The 20,546-nt window shown below is 42.0% G+C and overlaps 1 protein-coding gene across 8 annotated transcripts in view; it reads left to right on the top strand.

Annotated features, from left to right (window-relative positions):
• LOC110980724 (uncharacterized) overlaps positions 1-20,546 on the top strand; it is a 65,852-nt gene that overhangs the window by 36,377 nt on the left and 8,929 nt on the right. For all 8 annotated transcript variants that reach the window (XM_022237658.2, XM_087141243.1, XM_022237657.2 and 5 more), the window contains 15 exons: positions 1,182-1,285; positions 3,623-3,683; positions 5,798-5,902; positions 6,479-6,736; positions 7,513-7,570; positions 8,126-8,209; positions 8,360-8,427; positions 8,550-8,638; positions 9,251-9,416; positions 15,884-16,099; positions 16,573-16,776; positions 17,298-17,545; positions 18,008-18,131; positions 18,420-18,874; positions 20,264-20,384. In XM_022237658.2, coding sequence (XP_022093350.2) covers positions 1,182-1,285; positions 3,623-3,683; positions 5,798-5,902; positions 6,479-6,736; positions 7,513-7,570; positions 8,126-8,209; positions 8,360-8,427; positions 8,550-8,638; positions 9,251-9,416; positions 15,884-16,099; positions 16,573-16,776; positions 17,298-17,545; positions 18,008-18,131; positions 18,420-18,874; positions 20,264-20,384 — 2,361 coding nt within the window. The remainder of the gene's footprint in view (positions 1-1,181; positions 1,286-3,622; positions 3,684-5,797; positions 5,903-6,478; positions 6,737-7,512; positions 7,571-8,125; positions 8,210-8,359; positions 8,428-8,549; positions 8,639-9,250; positions 9,417-15,883; positions 16,100-16,572; positions 16,777-17,297; positions 17,546-18,007; positions 18,132-18,419; positions 18,875-20,263; positions 20,385-20,546) is intronic.

The raw sequence follows: 20,546 nt of genomic DNA, 5'->3' as shown, positions 1-20,546 counted from the left end.
CAATGTATGTGAACTGTTGTGAATACTCTATTTGTCCATACCCTTAGTCTGTTTCTAAACTAATAGACATTGACCAAATGCAACCCAGACTCCCCAGCGTCCCTTAAATTGCAAAGCAGCATGTTTACTAATCGCTAATGGAACCGTGTATTTTTGAGAGTGCATGTCTAATTCCAGACTGTTTTACCTTGAGGGGAAGTTGTCGTTCCCCCCTCGGGTTGAGAGTTTGATTCACAGAGGCTCTGAATGCACTTAAACGTGGGCCTGTAACTTCCTTTTGGACCCTATTATAATTAAACAAGGGAAGCCACACCACATTAGTCAGACAAAGCCAACAATTGTCCAGTATTTCCATTCATTCTGTCTTTCACCGACGTCCGAAAGAGACACGAGTATATGCATCACTCTTAGACATGTGAGACTTTCTGAACTCTGGATGGCAATGGGTATATTGGATCGTTACGTGTACAGTATGATTTGGCTGTAAATCATTTGGTGCAATTTATACTCATGAAAAAATGTGGTTTGCAGAAGATTTTTCAAATGAAGGACAATCCGGTCCACATGTCCTGCTTGCACCATGCACTCTCTGAGACCAGAAAAAAAATTGTTCATGTGGGCTGAACATGTCATGCAGGCCATGTTTCAACTGATAATAGTGCATGTTACAACCGAAGGACAGTTGACGCATGAAGAACTTTTGGACCTGGATTGTACCTGCTACCAACTGAATATGTGTAGTACATTTCTTGGTTGGATTGTGCCTGCTACCAACTGAATATTGTAAGCACAGTGGTACTGGTCGTTTCAAGAGTTGCTGGCCAACCTAATCCTAACAAACGACATTTACAGTGTACATGTAAATGGTTTGTTAACCACACTGGTGAATTGGAGTCCTGAACGAGTTTAACTTGTGATAGCCTTGTCACAAACCTTTGGATGCAACAATGCTTTTGACATCGCATGCTTGAGAATTTCAAGAACAGTGGGGAATGGACCGGTATATCCACTGCCATCTTGTGTCTGAAAAGTCTCCTTGTCAATCAGCACATGCGCTGACCTCATCTTTCATATTTAGGGATCCTTGGAAAGGTGTGCACCATTCATCCCACAAGATTGCAGTCACTTGCAGGGGTTCAAAGTCATGCTCTGACATAAAGTTTTGAACTTTGCTCGCACAGTACGTACGCGAGAGCGAAGAGAACTTGGACTCGTTGAGGGCGCTGGTGGAATCGGCCGACAAGGAGAAGGTGGAGCTGTTGCAGCAGCTGGAAGAGGAGAGAAGGTGGGTCCAAGGACAGCTTGAGTTTACCCCCTCCCATGATTTTTTACGTGTAGAAACATAGTGATAGTACATATGTGCTTGTTTGACTTGATCCTACAAAATGGATCTTTTGAATCACTTTAAACCAGGTAACATGTTAAACAGGCAGTGGTTTCCTGGGTTGAACACAGAGGACATTTGTGCTGGCAAATTCTGCATGCAGCCGACTGGCCAGGTTACTGCTGTAGTTGTTTCCAGGCTTTAGAGATACCCATTGAGTTTGTACATGCACGTGCTTGAGCTAACACGCTGCAGCATTGTCATAGAGTTGAGAAACGCTGGTGCATTAGTGTCACCGAAGTCTTGAACAATTGCCACTGATCAATATGTCAAAATTTCAACTTCTTAAGGGACAGTGGTTTGTTACATTGTATGTTGTCCCTTGAAATGGTTAATTTTTTGGCCAAAAATGGTACTGTGCCCTGGTGTACCTCGTACTTGCATGTTTGTTTTGGAATAATGCAGTATGGTAAAAAGACTCTGTAAATTTTGATATCCCAATTAACACATCTCTTGAACCCAAATGCTGTGGAAAAATCCCACACGACAATGTTCCATGGAACAAAGCTTACTGCTGGTCCCATGACTTAGCCAAACTAGCAATGACTGAAGCCCACGGAATCAAACCCATTTAATATCACAAAACAATGCCGGAAAACCCTTGAACTTCACCCAATGTTGTCTTCAAGGAAACGCCTTAAGAATCAGAGATTCCCTTGTCTCCAAGAAAAGTTCTTGCCCTGAGCTCAGTTGGAAGAAAATTTCACATTTCTGGCTAGTTTTCGTTGGATTCTTGTCGATGTCTTTATCTCATAGCAACGCATGGTATTGACATCATCCGGTCTGGTGGTTTCCCCATATATAACCCATCTATCGTGGCACTAGCTTATTGGCTTCCTGCTCCAGAGGATGTGAGACCTGCTAAATATAATTCTTCCTCTCTGCAAGTTCCATATCTGGTCACGAGAACTCATCTGTCTCCATTTTTTTAACCCGAGAGGCAGAACTGGAGCATTCTCACAAGTATTACGACTGAACATGTCACTGTCTTTTTCAAGCACCATGTACATGCACATGTACCGTACATGTAAAGGGTTTATTTCCTAAAATGAGATATATCCATTTGAGAAATGTGCACTTTTTCCACAATTATAAAATTAAAGAACTTCAGCAGTGTACCATGTGCCCTAAACTTCTTTTTCACTATTTTGATTCATTAAATTTGTGTTTGGCTGTCTTCAAGCTGTAGAAACTTAACCGCAGACGACTGTGAGAGGGTAGTATTCTGAAAGATACTAAAATGGTGCTTATCTCATTTGGAAGTAAACGCTTCAAATATGATAGGAAATGATGAGGCCCAGCATGAGAGAGTGTGTGATGAAGAAATGAGGGGTTACAAATAACGTCAAGCCCGACATGTTTCTCAAGCAGTTGCTAACAACAAAAACCACTCATTCAATCTTTGGAAGATTTTCGGGGCATTTTGTCCTTCACACTAAAAACAGAATAGGCTTCAGGACTCCAAAAGTGAAATCGCAGACTGATCGAATAGGAAACCAGTCACGAGCAACAAATATCACATGATGTTAGTGTTGGTGAACTGCTCGAGGGCAGCTGCACGAAACGAACCCTGGTTAAAGGCTTGAGTACACACACCACGCAGCAGATACAGGCATAGGTTTAATAGTTTTTACAGACCAGCTGAGTGTACATGTACATGTATGTGTGCAGTCATGTACTGCCATTAGAAGATGTACATGTACATTCTCAGAAGTATTAAACGGTCGTTCCTCATTGTCATGGGTACTTGTGACATGCATTGTGCATGATACATGTACTGTACATGTATACATCCCCACAGCATCTACATGCACCGGTACTGTACTTCAAGAAGTTGTAAAATGTTCTTGCCTGTTGCTACATGCTGTGTGGGTCATTCCATGAGGTTGGGGCACAATTTCTGACTGTGTCCTTGTTACTTGGGTAACTTTTACCGTCTGTCATGACCTGTACCGGTAGATTACGTCATTTACTCGGTAAAAATTACACACACCTTTGTATTCAGCCTTGCAAGATGTATGACAACGTCAATTTGGAATCCACATGCAGGGAAATAGCTGTTCATTTTTACAGAACCCATGTAACAATGGACACAGTCGCAAATTGTGCCCCAACCTCATGGAATGACCGGTGCACATATTCCAGGTAATTAGCATAGTGAAAGAAAGTGTTAATTTGGGTTATGACATAATTTTGATTGTACCTTTGTTTATTTTTTTTCTGTTTCGCCGGCTCCAGAAAGTTGGAAGACCTTCAGTTCCGCCTGGAAGAGGCCAACATTAATTCCACAGACCTTAAGGTGAGAACAGGTTGGTCCTGTGCTAACTGTAACCATTCAGAGTATGCCAAAACCCCATGGCTGCGTGGAACTGGTGTTTAAAAAAAAATATTTTGGAAGGATGAAGTACTTCAGAGACCAGGACTTGATATTGTGCCCATTACCGTTCCAGTTGTACACAGAGAATGCACCATGGAATACTTGTGTGGTAGTTGGTCACGCTTGTGTTGGATTTTGGAAATTGGAGAGAATTCTAAGTTAAAATGGCCACAACTGAGAGCAAGTGTAGGATATGTACAGTATGTGTATCTGGGCAGAGTTGATAACTGTTTCCGACAAAGTTGAGGGATTTGAGATCTTCTTTTTAAGTGGGTGCCCGGAGCATAACTTCATAGTAAACATTGTGTCACTCTTTTGATGAGGTTTTAATTTGGTTGGTTTTCAGGGTTTTTGTATTTGTTTGCATTTCTAGGTTTATGTTTTGTTCTGTGTGTTTCTGGAGAACTGTGCATTAGCACGAATGCAACCCTTTGTTTTACCTGTTTGTTCTGTTTGGGCACATTGTAATTTCTGCCTTTTAAAACCTTTTTTTCACTTGGTTGGACCACGTAATACTTAGCTACAGGCACATATGATTTTTTTTTTTTCATCGGCAGTGCTTCATAAAATAATTCAGTCATCTTTTCCAGGATCAATCAGAGTCCCCATCAGATTCCCAAAGTCACTCCTTGCCTCTGAAAATAATTACGCCCAATCTCCATCAACTGCTCCAAAATTGACAATTCTTCCTTTTCCACTCTGTATTAAAGTAACGAGTCAGTCTGTTTACTCAATCTAAAGTGGACAAGATGAAAGTGCATTGCATCCCTTATTAAGCTGATTAGCCAGGGGCCTCATCTCATTGTGGACAGTACATGTAGTCATATTTTTTCCTTCTCCCATTGACCTTGGTGGAGGATGGTCATCCCAATTAGTGCCCGTTAGCTCTGGACTCTGGCCGGCTCTTCCTGTGATCCTTGAGTAACTGGGCATGTTTGCGGGAGTGGTAATTGAATTAAGCTACCCAGTGTAAACCCAAGGGGGGGGGAAATCGGGCTAAAAAATGAAGCATGGCCATTGAATAATGTCACAGGCAGATGTGGACTTACAGTACCTTGGATGGGCAGTTGCGTGATTGGGATATGGTGCAGCGATTAGTGTTCTGTCAGGAACAGCAACTTGGCGTCCGGGAAGGGAAGGTTGACTACACATGTTGGTTTCTGCTATTCTTGGATATCAGGAAATATTCTTTGAATTTTTGTCATGCTTGAGAATTAAGACAGCAAAATAGTTTTCGGTCATTGAGATAAATATGTGTTGACCTCAAGAGATTGAGATATATCTTAACCATCTGTCTGAGAACCACAAATAGTTTGACCTCTTCATTTCAGCAGACCTGTTTTGTCAGTAAGTTGGTGTTACATAAGTGTGTGCACATGCCTGTACATGTACATGTATGTGTGTAAATGTTTGCACAGAAATTAAGGTGTTCCGGACTTTTGCCACTCTTTACCTGAATTTTGAAATGACCCTCAATTTTCTTCATTTAATGTTCTGTGAAATCTGACAGCTGAGTGTGCACTTTACTCACACAGTATAAAACCCGCATTTTAGTTGTGCATAGTCTTACTGTTAATTGACCTTGTGGGCAAGGGAAGTACGTGCAAGGAAGGGGAGCACGTACAATGGTACAATGTATATGTGTACATGTATCGGCTCATTTCATGCAGCATTATGTATTAAAGTTTTGAGATTTCTGACAAGTCGTCAGACTGTTTCAGTTTTTTTGTGTAAACTGTTTTGTATGTACCGGTACTATACCTATTTTGATTGGATTAGCAGTGCAGTCTCATGTTATGTTGTGAAACATGTTTCATTGATTAAACGCTATAAAGCGTTTTGGATGCTTGATATCATGATCGCATGCATTGGCAGCTGCTCTGAGAAAACAGTTCTAGATAGAACCAAAGTAATTACATAAGTACGATGGGGTTCTCATTGTAGCAAATGTATGTACATGTACATGTAGATTCTCTTGAAGCTGCACACTCCTTTTTTCACATTTGAACACATCTGCTGCCATTTGATTCCAACAGGCTGAGCAGAAGGAAGAATCAGCCCGAGTGAAAACTTTGAAGGAGAGATTAGTGGAGGAAAACCAGAGGGCATCCAAACTACACCAAGAGGTTGACTCATTACAGGTCCGTCAAGGTTCTGAATAATAGCTGAGCCCTGATGAGCTTCCAAAACTCACATTTTTTTAGTCTGGTAGCATTAAAATTGTTGAACTGTATTAGAATTATGCAAAAGGGAGGATCACTGTAACAGGTCCCCTTCGTGTCAAGGACCACAGGATCATGTCAATGCTGAACATTCCAATAAAAAGGTTAAGTAGAAAAACAGTTTTAACTTGTTTTGGCGTGAGTGCACATGTACATGTGTCAACTGTAAAAGCAATCTGTTATAAAACGTATCCTTGAAATTATTGGTACAAGTATGGGAAAAAAGGGTATGAGTCCTTCAGAGTGGTATCCATGTATTTATACAAAGAAACATGCACTCTGAGAAAAGGGCTGCTGATCAAACTAAAAACATTGGATTCCATTCAAGCATATTGTGATTTAAACATGCACAAGACTGAATTTTTTAAAGTGAAGCTTAATATTATTCTTCATGTACATTTGAATCTGAGCCTGGAATATTTAAAAAAAAAAGAATACTGTCAATGATCCTGCAAGACTTTCAAGAAGAGCGTGCCACCGTCCATATTTTTCCAGAGCCAGTTTGAGGAGAAGGACTTCAAGATTGCCGAGCTGGAGGCGGAGGCGGCCACCTACCAGGAGCAGATCGAGTTCCTGCAGAAGGAGAACCAGAACGCCCTGGGCCTGGTGGCCAAGCAGGAGTACAACAAGCTGGTGCAGAAACAGCGGGAGGAGATGCTGACCCAGCGGGACCTGGAGATTGCTGGCCTGCAGGAGAAGATGGCCGGCATGGTGCGGGAGAAGAAGGGGCAAGAGGAGGAGCTGGCCCAGTTGGTATGCGCCCCGATTCCATCCTTGCTCCTTCCCCACGTTGTCCAACATTGAGGGGTCAGGGGGAGGGGGTCCCAGCTTTGAAAGGAAAATGGTTCAGGGGCAGGAGGATTCAACGTCTCAGCTGATTTCAGCTATTATTGTTGAGATTTTTACTCTGTATTTCAGCTTTTGAGAACCTTTGCAATTTTTGCTGTTTTCAGCTTTTGTTTTGTATGTTGCCACTCAATTGAAATGTAGGGCTCTTTCAGGCCTAGTGTGTATTTAGGCTTCTCTGGCTTTTTGTCAGGCTCTGGACAAGAAAACGACTGGCGTCCTTGAAAATCAGGGTTTTTAGGTTCTTCTATCATGAAGTTTAAGAATTGTTTCAAAATTAGGTGAGACTGTCTTTGCTAGAGGAATTTGGTCTGGGTACATGACAAACATATGACATTAAAATACCCTGAAGAAGAGCCAGTTGCTTATGACACCTCTTCCACTGAAATTTGAACCTTGTCATCGGCACCACCAAGGACAATACCGCCCAAAGCCAAAGAAAGTTTCTCTCATCACTTCACAAAGTTACACAGGAAAAGAACGTTGCCTTACCCATGCTGTGTGTATAGTTATGCATTCATGCCTCTCATGTACATCATAAAATGTTGCATTTTTCATCGGAAGACGATAACAAGAAAGAAAGGACGACCAGATTATGACTGGATTCATACCACCATCATCATAATATCAGCATGAGAGTTCTGTTTGATTTATTCCGTTGCGTGTTCCTATTCTGCTTACAGAAAGAACAAATACAAGATGGGCTTTCAAAGCAGCAACAATCAGCAAAAACAATAGAAGGTAAAGTGTTTTCATCGCGTGTCTTATGTAGTTCCCCCCAAGCTGTTGGGATCATTTTCATAATCAGTCATTTCTTCTAAAGAATATGATTATTGGCTTGTGGGTTTATTTAATTGAAGAATGGATCTCCAGTTGGTATTTCGTCCATGTACTGCCATGTGGCTATGAATTGTTCTTATGAAAATAATGAACGGTGCAAGTATTGATACCGAGAACAAATGCATCCATGGCAGCACTTGTCTCCCCTCAACCCGCCCACTTCTAATCACAACCTGCTCCCCTTCTAGTAAGAAAAAAGTTTCAATCATGCTCCTTACCAGTTGTCATTGATGCTTCCCAACAGCCCTAAAACATAATAGTGCCATGCTTTGTGTACATGTGCGCTTTCCTATGGGGACTGGGTGGATCGCATTCCACCTCACCTCACTGCCATGCGAAAGTACACGTGTGTTGTCATTATGTTACAGTTCTGTTGTTAAAGTCCCAGCTGGCTGAATCGTTCTTTAAATCCAGTAACTTATAAGATGCTTCAACAGTACCCATCCCGTTTTGCAGATTTAACCAATCAGCTTTCGGAGAAAGAGACTTCACTGCAAGACCTCACAGCGTCTGTCCAAGAATTAAAGAACACATGCGCAGGTTGGTGGAAATGGAGAAAGAGAAAACTACATGTGCGGGAGGGACACCTTGTTGCAAAAACAAACAGCACATTCCATGATCTGGAAGTTTTTGAAGTGAAACAGACTGCCAGAAATTTTGACTTGGCTTTCTTTGTCATTTTAACCATAGATTTAGAAAGAAAATGTGTGGCAAGTGTAGATCGGTGCGCCCAACTGGTCGAGGACAAGCAGAAACTGGTGAGTGGGGCCTCCCTGGGGACCTATCACAAAAGTTGTTAACCACGAAAGCAGTGACTCGACTCGGATCCCCCTCCACATTATAACGTACTAGCAATTCTGTAATTTGTCCCTTCTCACAGGAGGCTGATATTGCCCAAATGATGAAGAGCTCCGGCGACAGCTCAGAGCAGCTGGTCAACCTCAACGAGCAGCTGCGGTCAAAGGAGAGGTGAGAAGGCCCGAGTCCCACTCCTACCCTTCCCATTCCTGCGTTCCCTCCGTTTATCCTTCAAATCCGCCAGGATCCCTCAGAGGATTTTGCCCGACAAAGAAACATAGCGTCAGATTACTGTTTACGATGAATCCAATGCCCCTTAAAAGTACCAAGAATAAGCCACTGGTTTCTGGTAAATGCAGGTCCCGAAGGTCGTCCAAACTGCCCACAAGAACTCTATAGTGTTTGATATGTCGGAATAGTTGCAATTTTTAAAAATGTAGTCAACAGTCCTCCAAAGTTATTGTTCTGTGTGGCTTTGTCGCAGTACCACATATTAGTACACACTACTCATTACACAGTAAATGGACATGTATTTCAAGAACAGAGACTTGCAATGTTATGGACCAGTCTGAGGATACAGCATTACAGAATTTCTGTTCTAAAACAAAGGTGCATGTGCATTTTGGCAAGGGATATAATCTCCATCATTGGAGAAGGTGTGTGGCATTATGCCTGTGCAATGTGCAGGGGACCAGCGCAGTAATGGCCATTTATTTTGGTCACCAGACCAGAATAAGTGGCCCACAGATTTCGCCCCTAACTCTCTTGTGCATGGATTTTCAGGCGGGTCGAGGAGCTGATGGCCGAGCTGTCAGAGGCCAACCAGTCAGTAGCTAAGCTGCGGGAGACGATGAGCCAGAGCTCTGAGGCAGCGCAGAGAGAGGCCATGACAGCTGCCGACAGACATCGGCAAGAGCTTGAGAAGTGCCGGCTGGAAATCCACTCACTGGTAAGAACTACTTTGTTCAGGTATTACCTTGTGCTCCGGTAACAGAGAGTCCTGTGCCAGGACCTCAGACATTTAAACGCATAGACCACCAGTCTTGCAAGTATGACGGTGATTATGAACAGTTTGGGCAAAATGACATATGGCAGTGCTTTAATATAATCATGTTCAGTGCGCATTACGTGTAATGCACACTTGCATTGCTTGTATTTTGATACTTGTGTTCTCAAAGTATGTTCACCCTTTCCTCTTCGGTTCTACCTTCTTCTAAATGTTGCAACCTTGGGCTGGATTAAGTAACTAGAGGATATATATTTCAATCCATAATTAGCTTCAAAAAATTTGAATTCTTCAACTGGATATAAATTCCGTATACCAAGGGGTGAATTTGCCCATAGTTCTAATTTAAGTCAGGTGCCACTCAGATCATGAAATGCCTGTGTAGTTTTGAATGTGATCTGTGGTCTATGCGTTTACACGTCTGTGGCCGGGACGGTTTCAGGCTTTTGTCTGAACAATCCAGCTGCATCCCAAAGATGAGGCCACTGGTCGGTTGAAAATAGCGGCAGCCATAGCCGGGCGGCTTCCTTAGCCCTGTGTGTTATTTTCCAGTCAACACTGACAGCCACAACTTTCGGACGCAGCCCGAGCGGGGAGTGACAGGAACTCATGCATGGAATATGGTGTGCACTTCTTGTACTGACTGAAACTGCATGACTGACTGTGATCCCGTAGTTTTTTTGGTCCAACTTGTTTCCACTGACCGTGGAGTGAGCATGAGGCATTTGAGGAATTTGCTATAGATATAAAGGGGGCTCCCCTCCGTCTCCCGTAATACAAAGCGTGTGAACAGCAATTGCTGAAGACTACCAGAATGTTCAGATGTTGTGTTGTATGATTGATTGCGTAGCCAAACGCTCACAAGTTTTTTCGTGGCATTTGTCGCGACGGGGTGGCATTTCACTCCTGTATTTGGTGAACAAACCAAATTTCATTTCCTCAATCCCATTTTTGTTCATCCAGTAAACATGGCTGAGTTCTGTTGTGATATATTCCCTTCTGGAGGACAAACCTTGCTTTTGTTTCTTTTTTTATGTGTAAACAGCTATCAAATGAGTACTATTTAAAGTACTGGTGCATATGTGTATCTGTAATGTACCAGATATTCCATCCATTTCTTTATGGAAATCAACATACTTGTACATTGTCATTTGGATCAACCACAGCCAATGCATTTCAGAGAAATACATGTGTGTCTGAGTCTTGTCTGTATCCTCCTTTGCACATAACCCAAATGTCTGTGTAGATGACTCGAATATTGCCTTAACTGTTTCTTTCCCCTTAATTTGTTGGAGAGAAATACTTGGACTGAAACCTGTTTGGGTAACCTTTTGAAGCGAGGCAACCGTTCATGTACATGTATGCAAATTTTCTAGAGAAATAAATGTGTGTGCATCATAATGTCAGGCTGATGGATTGATGGAGGGAAGGGGGTCGGCATGTTCAGTTTACATGTATAATCGCCCGGTCCAACCCTACCCTGCCCCTCTGCTTGCTGACCAGTTCCTGCATGATCAATGTTACACCCTCTTCCCTTCATCCTAACATCCTCTTTTCCTCCGGAGACACCTATCTTGTGCCATTTCACTTCCCACTAATTTGCACGTGCGAGCACAAGACCTTTACTAATTTGCACTGGCCGTCTTGATTTAATTTTTGCACTTCCATCCTAAGTTTGGCGTCACTGATGGGTCGGAACCCTTGCCTGCAGTTACCTTGACAGTTTAACACTATACCAAAAGTCTGCCCGTTTAAGTATCATTTACGTAAGGCAGTATGAAGTTTAAGATTTATCAGCGTTTCCTTTATTAAGATGTTTTGGTGTATTTCAGAATTTCCAATGTCGGCAGTCCGTTGCAGTAGTTTTCTTTGAACATGTACATTTTAGGGTTTGAACCAGTCATGAATCCCCTTTCCTAGTATTGGCCTTCAGATATGAAGTCAGAATGAATCAGCAGTGATATACCTCAATTAAACATTCTCTTCTGAAATGTCAATTAGTCTCAGGCAACTTAAAAGTTGCAATCTTCTAATATCCTGTCAGACCATCCCAGTACCCCCTTCCAGGGGTATCATCCAGATACTTTCCCTTTCACCAAACCCATAGAGGAAATGCGAGCTTTGGGAAGAATCAGGGGTCTCATCAAGAGCTTACTCAGCCATTCAGTAAAGGCTTTCCTCGCAATCCCCGGCATTATGTCTTGATCCTGCGTTGTTTCCACCTATCACCAGGATGCAGTTGTTAGTGTGACCCTGGCCGCGATGACATTACATGTGCAGTCGGTTCAAAAAGTTTACACACGTGTACACTTGGTAGAAAAACAGTTTTCCTCAGTGTTTCGCTGTTTGAAATAGTTTTGCCAACATTTTTGATGAGGTCAGACAAATTGTATCTCAACTCAATGGTCATAGTGTGTACTTCAGTTGAAAATACTGCGATACATTTATTTTGTTTCAAAATACATGTACTAAAATTTCAGAAAAATAATTTTGGGAAAAATTTACAACTACCCCCTTATTGTGGTTTAAAAACAATTCAGAAAGTGGTCTACTGCGACCATAAGATGTTACCAAAATACAGAAAGTGGTTCTAAATATTAGGGTTGGAGTAAGTAAAATTTTAATTTTTTGTCTAGACATGTATAAATCTATCTCTTGGAGTTTTTATTTGACGTAGGGCTGTTCCGAATATCCGGATATTTGATTGAGTATTGAATATTTGAATATTTTCCGAATTTGAATATTCGAATGCAAAATTCATGAAAACTAAGAGAGAAGTTCTTTTGTTTAAAATGAGAAAAATTGTTGACTTGTTTCAAGCAGATTCAAATGAAAAGTGACAGAAATATTACGATTCAAAAGTAAATTATTCATTAAAAACTTTTAGAGGACAATAAATATTGTTCATCTCTAAATCTTAAGATGCTAAATTGTAGGTGGAGATACTCCTATACATGGAAGCTATTATAATGATTATAATGTACTATTTTGCACGTCTTAGCAACTGATTTTGTATATGGATTGTTCATCAAAAATCTGGTACAACCAAATATTTGGATATTCAATCGAATTGAAAGTTGAATATTCGGATAGGGAATTATTCGAATTGACTCAGCCCTAATTTGACGAATACACCATGTACATGTCCGTTAAGTAGAGACCCATTTTGTCTGGCCTCATGATTAAAAAAGTTGGTAGGAATGAGTGAAGTTGTGAAATTTGAGGGAAACTGTTTTTGTTCTGCCAGGCGTACATGTATGTAAACTTTTTGTCCCAAGTGTACACGTACATAAATGTTTTTAGAAATAAGCAGGTTGTCTTGGATAATGAAGGATATTGTTCAAAATGGTTGTTTCCTTGTCAACTACTCGTATACTGAACAGGGGATGTACATATGTAATAATTACAGTTGTACTTGGAGAAAATTTAAAGTCCATTAAAAAAAAAGAAAGTGTTAAGAGTTCACAGGTCATTAACCCTGATCCACTGCTCTGCACAGAGGCGACCAAAGCAATTAGCTGCAAAGTTTAACAGATTTATACAGTGTTATTTTTTGTCTTTTGCACTTCAGATTTTTTGGGAAAGTTACAGTGTAGTACAGAACACAAATTTTCTGACTTCAGTCAATTAAACTGTACATGCACATGTATTTGAACTCTTAACTGCAGAATTGCCTTGCAGAATTGGGCACTTTTAACATTTACGCAAGTTGCCATGACATAATGCAGCATGAGAATGTCCATGCACTTTGCATGTATCCTGTCGAGCATTGTGTATTCATTTGTTGATTTATTTTTGCTTTAATTCCTTCCAGGCACAGTAGTGTGCTCTGCTAGTATATCAACCAATCAGTGAGCTTGATACTGTGCCTTTGGCTTGCCAACCTTGTCCCCAGACATGTTTCACTTGCTCATATTCAGTGTTTGCTCTGAACTGTGGACTTTTGAAAGAGTAAAAGGGAGGGGGGGTCAGGACAGTTCTGTGGGTTCGTTGTTATAAAGGTCTTTGCTACACACTGCACTGTTGGACATTGTTTTCAGATGAAGATTTTTATCATTTATAACACAAAGTGTTGAGTAGATACATATGATACATAGTGTGGTGTTTCAGTCCTTCTAGAATCTTTTCAAAGGTGAAAGGTAACCATACTTGTATCTTCACCAAGCATCCCAAGTTACAAAATTATTTCACTCGTTGTAATCATTTGAGATAGAGAGACACATCTGAGTATGGGCCTAAATGAGCATGAGATGGTGAAAGTATGTGGATTACCGTGACTAATTTATTTACATGAACCGATACATGTACTTGTAGTGTGCCACTCTGCATGTGTGTACCTGCAACTGCAGTGCCGCACATTCTAAGCCCCATGTGATCATGTACTCAAAACTCATAGCAGATGTGTCAGCTGATTTTGGCATTGATCAATTGATGTGGATCTTTCATGTTTTTGTATAATTTGCCTTGAGGTGCAGTAAATATATACTGTCACTTGACATTGAAAGAAATTTCCAGATGCTGTTTATGTCAAAGAGTACCTCGGAGAACATGTTTTCTCTGATTTTATCTGTTCAAATAAATATAGAAGCATCCAAATCGAATGCAGTGTCATTTTTCTTCAGAGCTCAACTATAACAAGCTCAAAAGGATTTTTTCTTTGTTCATGCCAAGATGTAAATTCTGTGTGTAGATTGCATCGTTCGGAGAAAACAGAGAAAACGAGGGGAACATTCACCCTGCATTCATAGTGGATAAACCCTTGAGCATGCCAAGCCTTGCATGTAGCCTTTGTTTGGCATGGTTTATCCACTGCGAATACCGGGCGACGGTATGACGAATGACGCAATCTACGTTCAGAATTTGCATCTTGGCATGCTCAGAAAAAAAACCTTTTTAAGCTTGTTATAGTTGAGCTCTGAAGAAAAATGACACTGCATTCGATTTGGATGCTTCCATATTTATTTGAACAAATAAAATCAGAGAATACATGTTTTCCTTTGAGGTGCTCTTTAACTCGCGGTTGGCAAGTCAAGGCTACCTCTTAAACTGAAGCTTCACATTTTTTGCCAAAAGTTTGCACCCCTTTTTCTGATGGTTTGACCCCCTTCCTTTCTTCTCCCTAGGTGATGCAGTAACCCACTCGGCGCCCCCCTTGCCAAAAAACCCATTGTGTTTATCTTAGTTTGCCTTTTTTTTTTTTGAAGTTATTTACTGCAGTGCAGCATTCATTTGCGTTTTTACTTTTCATGCCCGTTGATAAAATCAACCTGGCATGTCATCGCTTAGTTCAGTTTGCCTGTTTTCTTTGTGTGTGTGTGTGTTATTTTGTCCCCATCCCGAATTCCTTGAAAAGTGCAATATGGCTACATAGCAAAAAATAGACCAATTTAAAATGATTCCATTCCGCATTTCAATGTAAGTGTGCACTGTTTTCTGCCACTAATATTATCAACCTCAGTATTTATAATTCTTGTTTGAAGTTTTTGGACCAAAGTTAAAATAACGGTAAAGCTAACCAGTGTTCGAAAGATTCCAGAGTTTTTCTCAATTGAAGCTAATGTACAGCAAAGGGTTTTCAGTGTTAACTGCATGGCCAATACAGACTAATATTAATAAATGCCATGTAAAGATATTTCTTCCAAAAATTTAAATTGTCTTGTGAGATTTCCTCTTCCGATACATGTAATCTTTGTGGAATTACTGCATATGACATTGGTTCTCAAGGATACCAGTGAATTATACCAAATATGTAATTACATGTATAAAATTTGATATTATAAAAGGTTAAAATTCACCAAACGTTACATGTGCAAGTGTTAAAATGTCTAGAAAGATAAGTCTTGCCAGTTTTTTGCTTCTTTCTTTTTTTTCTCTTTTTGTTTTTGAGAAAATACTGTTCTTTTTCTTTCACATGCACAATTAATTTTCCAATTCAAGCACAGTAGCCTACACCATTGTAACCTAAGTTCACCGCCAAAACTTAATTCAAAGAAGTAGTTTGAAAAAGAGAACATAACAGCTACCGGTACCTGTATCTCCAATCTCTGGCAGATGTTTTACCTGCAATCCTCGTGACTGGAAATATGAATAAAATGGAATTCCAAGTGGGATGCTATTCACGTGTGGACCCTTATTACCAAGCTTCCAAAAGTCCATTTTGTTGTCCTTTTTCAGTCCCCATCTTAACCCCCTTTCTCCCATTCACCCCTCTACATCCTCAGTTGTCTGCCCGTCCGCAGTCATCCCTACTACCCCCCCTCCTTGCCCCTGTCTTGTCAACCCTGCCTGCTCCATCAGATCTCCGTTATTTTTTTTTATTTATAATTTTTAGTCCCTCAGCTCCCCATCGCTGTCCGTCTCTCTCTCTCCCCCCTCCTCATGGATTTTTTTGCCCTATCACAACAACCCAGCAAGCAAGCGTAGACACCGCCCAGGCCAAGCTTGCGCAGGCCCAGGAGGCTCACAGCACGGAGGTGGAGGCACTTTCGGCCGGCCACAAGACCACGCTGGCCGAGGTCAGGGAAGGAGCCGAGAAACAGAAGGTGGAGTTTGAGAAGCTGGCAGAGAAGGCGGGCGGACTGAGGAGCTCGCTGCAGGAGGCCGAACACAAGCTGACTAAGTTAACGGTACGGTGGGCTTTCTCTCTTCTGTCCAGTGAAGTCCTGGGTGGGCATAATACAAGCTAACTCCCTGACGCACCCTGTGTTGATTGAGCTGATTTCCTATGGTTAACTTCTTACAGGTGTGAATAAAAACATTGTGAAATTCCATGAAAAATTGGATAAATGATTACTTGCTAGTTTGCACACAGTTGAACTTGCCGTCTTGCCAGCAAACTCCCAGATTATGTGAAACCTCTAGGTCAACAAAATGTGACTGGACCCCACAAAATAATCTTAAGGCCTCGGTTTTTTAAATTTGTAATTAAAAAAAGAGCAAAGTGAGGTCTTTGTTTTGATGCATCTCTGAATCTGGCATCCTGTTGAAAATATTGCTGAAAACTATTGAGGTTTTCTGTTGATTTACGTTGTGCTCTGACAACTTCCAAATCATTTGTCAGGACGAGTAACAAAATGGAATGATTTGTCTTCTTTGACAGACGGACAAAACACAGGTGGAGTCCAGCCTGGAGCAGATGACCAAGGAGAGGGACCGGCTGAAAGAGGAGCTGGACCAGAGCCTGGCCGAGAAGCAGCAGCTGTCACTGGCCAAAGCCGAGCTGAGCCTGAGGCATGATGAGTCCCTGGGCAAGCACAAGCAGCTACAGGAGCAGGTGGAGAAAGAGGGCCAGACGGCAACCGAGGTAAGGGAGCATGCTGGAATATTGGATGGTTTGGTTGAGAACCTGCTGCCTGCCCTAACACAAACCTGACTGGAGTGTGCGGTCCTCAAGTGAAATCACCTCAGTTCAGTTTGGGAACCCACACAGTGCTATACTTTTCCACAAGAAACAGTACTTTCTGTAAATGACGCTTTGGGTTCATCCGTCAGTATTCCGTGCCCTCAGTGAGTGCCGGAGAATCCATTACTGCTTTCATTTGGCCATCATTTAGACCTCAAGAGTTTTTCCCTCTGTAGCTAAATTTCAGAGGTGGCCTTCCCTCTAGATGGTGTTTTTAGCAGGAAGTGTGCTATTGCAGAGCAGTAAACATATTACCACATTAGGAGCTATACACGCATGGAAGGTTAGCAGAAGTATTTTAGTGGACTGTTTCACATGTGAGCGCAATGGTTTGGAAAAAAAAGGTTGATGTCCTCAGATGAATTTATTGTCCCTTCAGAATGCAATGTGCATTTTCTTATGTCTTCGTCCCCGCCGCCCAGCTCCAGCAAACCCTAGAGGAGTCTAAATCGACCCTGGAGAGGCTGACCCAGGAGCGGGACACAGCCCTGAGGGAGCGGGCCGAGGCCCTGGCCCAGGCCCAGGAGGTGGCCATGAAGCTGGAGAGCAAGACCTCGGAGGTAGCCGAGATGGCCAAGAGGGAAGGGGAACAGCACCAGGAGCAGCTGCAGCGACTGGTGGAGGAGTCTACGGCAGCCAAGGAAGGCAGCCAGCAGCTGAGGGCGCAACTGTGAGTGTCTAGAAAGAGGCTGGCTGCCTGCTCAGTTGTGCAAAATTGCATAATTGTAGCCAGTACGCTGGAATGGCATAGGTATTGCGCTGTTGAACATGGCCCCGTTTATGTCATTCTTTTCTTGGCCAGCACTACATTGTGGAAGAGTTTTCTTTTGCTAATTAAATTTTTACCAGATTTTGGTAACTAGTGCTTGCTCACACAATGTTTCAGGCCCCCACAAGAACTTGGTAGGTCCCTCAGCAAAGGAGTAAGAATGTCTGTTGTTCCAGCCCCCCCCTCCACCACCAACTGCTTGATGCACCAGCTTGCGCTTGTGCAGTGTCACATAGAATTGCCAATAGCACGCTGCAAGTTAATGCATCTCCTCAGGCTGCAACACTTTGGGGTTTTGAAACCCTCAACATCTATTTCAACCGCAGTATGTCATTTTGCTGTCTTCCTATCTTCTCTCCGCAGTGAGGCAGCAAACCAAAGTGTGGAGGAGCTCTCTGCACAGAAGTCACAGCTTGAAACGGAGAAAATGACATTGCAGAAGCAGCTTGTGGAAGCTCAGAAGTACACCGCTGACGTGAACCAACAGGTTTGAAAGTTACCTCTTTACAGTTCTTCCATCAAATAATGTTCAAATAACATTCACATGAAAGTTTGCTTCAGCTTTGGCTGAAATGAAATGTTCACAATGAGTGTCATTGTTTTCTGTTCAGCTTGTCCATATCCAGAAATTAACAAGTCTAAGTTTTGATGTCAAAAACAGGAATGATGTACGCCTTCAGTTATTTGAAAATGCCGCGAGTCGAATCCACAGTAAGTATTCTGATGGATTGGGGATTACAGTTTGTCAGATGAATCATTTCCGATTACTTAACAGGCTGGCAAAGAGCTAGAGGATCTGCGGACATCACTGGAGACACTGACCAGAGAAAAGGACACCCTGGCTCAGGAGAAACAAGTTGCAGTCCAGGATAAGGAAGCTCTCCTTAAGGACAGAGAGGCCCTCCGGCAAGCCCAGGAGGTCCTCAGACAAGAACAGGAGACTGTCAGGAGGGAGAAAGAAGCTGCTGTCCAGGAGAAGGAAACAGTACTCAAGGAGAAGGTAACAGCGGAAGAGAAGAACTCGGCCCTGGCCCAGGAGAAGGAGGCAGTCCTGCAGGCCAAGGCGTCAGCCGACAGCCAGGTCCAGGAGGTGGAGCGGCAACGAGCAGGGCTGCAGGGGGAGGTAGAAGGGCTAAGGCGGCAGGTGGACACTTACAAGCAGCAGCTGGAGTCTCTGACGCAGGCGACGGAGGAAGGCCAGAGCACCTTGGGTTCCCTGCAGGCTCAGCTGTAAGTTTTGGAGTTCATCTCCTAAAGTTGAGCAACTGAGGCAGTTTGATTAACGTTCCTGTTTTCAATATACTTCCTTTTGTGTTCAAAGGACGGAGTTTCTAATCCCAACCAAGCTGGTGTGTGAATTAAGTTTTTCCCAGACCCGTGAAATTAAAACCCAAACCTTGTCTCAAAATTTCTGCGGCATGTTATTGTAGAAGCTGTGGATGCAATTTACTTTTTAAGTAGATCATCTGTATTTATGTGCTGTCACATGTAGCATGAGTGAATAGACTGCTTTGAATGATACATGTTTAAGTGCTCATCTGCTCAAAGGACATGTGAGCAACTATTTGCTGACTAAATATACGAATGTCTGTTTCCAAATGTTCTGCTGCCGATGTCACGAAACTCTACACAATGGCGTAACTCCCCTTATGCCACGTGTATTGCATAAGCTGTGCAATAAATTAAGACTGATTTCACAAAACTTATGCACTGCCTAAATCTGTGAATTTATGCATCAAATTATGGCATAATTTACGCAGTCATTTTAGGTGGCGTAAGTTGTGTCAAATGAAGGGAACATGAACGAAATGGCTAGCATGTTGTTTCAGGCTCATCAGTCATTGTTGAACTTAACAAGGCCAACACGAGAAATGTACAACTTCGTTGTAGAAGCTAATGAAAAACTTTTTTGGCTGTGAGAAAAACTATAGATTTTTTTTTCTTCAGATTTTGATGAAGAAAAGACAAACTTTTTCAAAATGGCAGGCGAAGGTGCTTCAACGACTGTTTGATGACTGTTGTTATATTGGAAAGGAATCTTCATCATAAAAGCCATTTTCGTTCTTGTCCAAGAAATTTGATATTATTAAAAACGTAGCTAGGCATTTTTTCATGAAATCAAACGTAAGTATATTGCGCAGCTACGGCATAACGTTGTTGTGCAAGGCTTACACATGGTTCAAAGTTACGCCACTTTTTGTGAAATCAGCTGCTAGCTACCGGTAGCAAATGTGGGAAAGAATATGATCCTGATGGATGCCCTCGCATATCAGTAAAACTTACATTTTTACCACAGTTTTCACCACCTGTGCAAAAGAGGTCATTAATTGATGATTCTTGCCAGAAAGTCTACTCATTTGAAGTCCATGTATTGCAGGGTTCTAACAACTTGTTTGACTTGGGAAAATCTGTGAATGTTAAAAATGTATTTTTGCTTAAAAGTATCTTCATAGGGTAGCACATGTATTGATACCAGTGATGCATGCTGGGCACCAGTTGTTAGCAACTGTTTCAACAACATTCCGCCTTGTATAGCACTTAAACCAAATCAGAGGCACTACAGCTGCCCAACCTGTTTACAGATTTTTACCTCATCATTTGATATCGTTGCCTTTTCAGAGCTGAAGCCAGATGTGAGGCCGATGCCAGGCAACACCAAGCAGAACAGTTGCAAGCCGAGGCCACCAGACTAAAGAAGGAAGTAGAAACAGTACAGGAAGAAAGGCAAGCCAAACAGCAGGTAGGTACCTGACACGGATATAGAATTTACAGCTGCTGTAGATTTGTGTTTATTCCTAGACTGCTTGTGGCTTTTGTATAGTTTTGATATGTACTTGCGCAGTCATTTGCAAAAGTTTAGGACCACCCATAGAAAATGCATTAACCTGAAGGAAAACCAAAC

The sequence above is a fragment of the Acanthaster planci genome, linkage group LG09 (genome assembly GCF_054643075.1).
Source record: "Acanthaster planci isolate LZ-2023a linkage group LG09, COTS_SCS, whole genome shotgun sequence".
NCBI lineage: Eukaryota > Metazoa > Echinodermata > Asteroidea > Valvatida > Acanthasteridae > Acanthaster > Acanthaster planci.
This window is presented reverse-complemented; position numbering and strand designations above follow the sequence as displayed.